Source organism: Mchenga conophoros, linkage group LG16, assembly GCF_057382185.1.
Source record: "Mchenga conophoros isolate Kocher_MC1m ecotype Shallow Benthic linkage group LG16, M_conophoros_male_GT1.1, whole genome shotgun sequence".
Taxonomy (NCBI): domain Eukaryota; kingdom Metazoa; phylum Chordata; class Actinopteri; order Cichliformes; family Cichlidae; genus Mchenga; species Mchenga conophoros.
The window spans coordinates 40,942,003-40,944,588 of NC_140541.1; the positions used below are offsets into that span (position 1 = coordinate 40,942,003).

A 2,586-nucleotide genomic window follows, 5' to 3' on the forward strand; every position below is an offset into this window, starting at 1 on the left:
TTTAGCAGGAATTTATTTAAACCTGCAGGAATTTGCAGAGGTGGAGTTCAAGTTACAGAGCAGACATGTATATGTTTTAAAACTGATATATTTTTATTTCATTTTACTGAAAAAGAATTAAAAAGTTTTACAAGGAGTAACATTGTCTAAATTGCCTGAATAAATGTCATTTTACAAAGCTGTTAACCCTTGTTTTACCATTGACCTGGTGGTGGAACCACTGTACAAGCGCTTTTTAAATGACCATAACTCCAATAGTGTTTGTCCTAGAGGCAACATTCTAACAATTTCGGGAAGAAGAGAAGACGAGCTTTGCTGAGATATTTGGTAATCAAAGGTAATTATGGTATTCACAAGGTACTGCTGTCTGAGCACGAAGATGAACTAGCTGGGTCTAGATTTAACCATGTGCATGTCGCATTATTGTAAGATTATTGCTGGTCTTGAAAGACATTTCAAACACTTCCTGAAATACGAAAATTATTTTGGAATGTTACAGCCAATATTATAAAATAAGGCCAGGCAGTCTGTATGACACTTGGTGATAAAGAGTAAAATAGCAGAGAATCGCTGTGTGGAATTAACTTTATTTGGCAGCAATAAGAAGCACGTATGGAGGTATGTAAGTGCTGACTGTGGATGGTTGAAGCGCTGCTCTAACTGTGTGTAAGAGGTTATTATAGAGACTGAAATATGAAAAAGAATCAGTGTTAGGCTGTTTATGAACATGTTTGTGGTTTTAACAGCACGATAAAATTTCCATAAATGATTCCACTCGGTCATTTTATTCACCTAAAAAATCTTAATATGCCTTAGTATATTTCAGTCTGTATCGCTTAACTAGACTACATCTGTCACAAATATGTTTAAAACTAAAAGTTATATGTTTTTCATTAGGTTTGAACTTCTCTGAGGAGTCAGAAATGTATCAAACAAAGCATTAAACCACTGAAAGTACTGTTTGTGTTCATGATTTGAAACATTTTGCAAAAATTCATGGTAGTAACAATTCGACTTTAGCAGTAGCAGATTTGTCATCATTGTAGGTGATTGTCAGATGATCCGGTCACATGACACGGTCATCAGGTAAACAGGAAGTGATAAAGGCCCTCCAGCTTTAGCAGGAAGCTTTTGGATCTTGCTGAAGCCTGTGTTGGATTCTCTGTGTTGGTCAGGAGGAGGAAACTCTTAAAGCAGGTAACACCACAGTGGCTCTTTGGTTTGTGCTGGCTGTGTATGGGCGACATTTGTTGTGTTACGATTAACTTGGCTAAAATTTGATGAACAGTGAAACTATTTTCAAGTAGGCAGAGACGCAAAATAAAGGCCCATGCTTGTGTTTAGCTGTGTGATGGTACCAAATGTAAACAATAAGCTTCAACGTGGAAGTCTATGGGAGGCAGAGTCCTTCAGCCCGACTCAGGTGGCTATGACCGCTCTGAGGTGATTGGTCCTGTGAGACACACCACTTTAGAGGCTCTTTTTTAAGAAAAGCAGGAAGTAACATTTTCTCGTCTGCTGTGTAACATGCACTGATGCTAACACACCTGATGACAGACGTGATGACAGACGTGCTGACAGACGTGCTGACAGACGCTTTGCAGCCAACATACAGCGTCTGACTCGGTGCGCTGATATTACAGTCCACGTGATGAAGACATTTGTTTTGTCAATAATACACTCTGCTCACACACACACACACACACACACACACTGCCATTACTGCTGTCATACCTGTTGTCCATCATCTTCTTTCATTTAAAAATGAACATCAAACTCTTCTGTCTTCAATCTCTCTCACACACACACAGCTCAGAGGTTAATGTCCCCCCGAGGGGCCACAGCAGCCTGACCCCTGACGTTTCCCAGGATTCTCCTCTGCTCCTGGCCTCTGGTCTACATTTTATACTCCATAAACATGCGATCAGACATTTTAACGCTGCAGAGTCAGGTCTGAAAATGGGTTCCCCAATGAGAGCTCAAAATCGTAGCGCGAGACTCTGTCACTCAGGCGGTAGTTGTTGTGCAGAAGAGCGGTGTGACGGCGTGCTGTGTACACGTGAGCGTGCTGCTGTTTCTCGTGCATGTGATGGACATTCGCGTGAACACATTTGACTCAAGTGGTTTTTATCTCAGTGGGGAGCTGCAGCAGAGGCACTAAAAGCACGTACCCATTGTTAAAGCACATAAAGATGGTACAGCAAGCTGCCAGCTCAAACTAATACAGCACGCTTTAGAAGAATAACATTGCTTACAGGTTTTTACTGGGTTGTATTTTAAGTAGTCTTTTATTGAAAAACTAAATTTTCCAGTGGCACTAAGAGCTCAATTTATCATTTCTTTCTGTGATTGTTTTTATTATTTTGTACTTTTTTGTAATTGTAACTCTAAAAGTAAACTAAAACTCTTCCTTTTCTGCCTTGACTAGTTAATGTAGTTAACTAGTTAACTGAAGTAGTTAACGTTTTCATGAAATTTAGTTAGCTTAGTTGCTAAGTTGCACCTAGCTGACTAACTGGCCTGATATTGAATGTTGCAGTAGAAAGCAAATGTTAGTGACATATTTGTAGCTTTGTGTCCTTACAC

General features: G+C 39.7%; 1 protein-coding gene across 1 annotated transcript in view; it reads right to left on the reverse strand.

Annotated features, from left to right (window-relative positions):
* The window catches only part of LOC146557381 (aspartate--tRNA ligase, cytoplasmic-like), a 22,944-nt gene extending 20,769 nt beyond the window's left edge, over window positions 1-2,175 (reverse strand). The window contains exon 1 of the mRNA XM_085250568.1: window positions 2,172-2,175. Within this exon, the coding sequence (XP_085106694.1) occupies window positions 2,172-2,175 (4 nt within the window). The remainder of the gene's footprint in view (window positions 1-2,171) is intronic.
* Window positions 2,176-2,586: the final 411 nt, after the last annotated feature.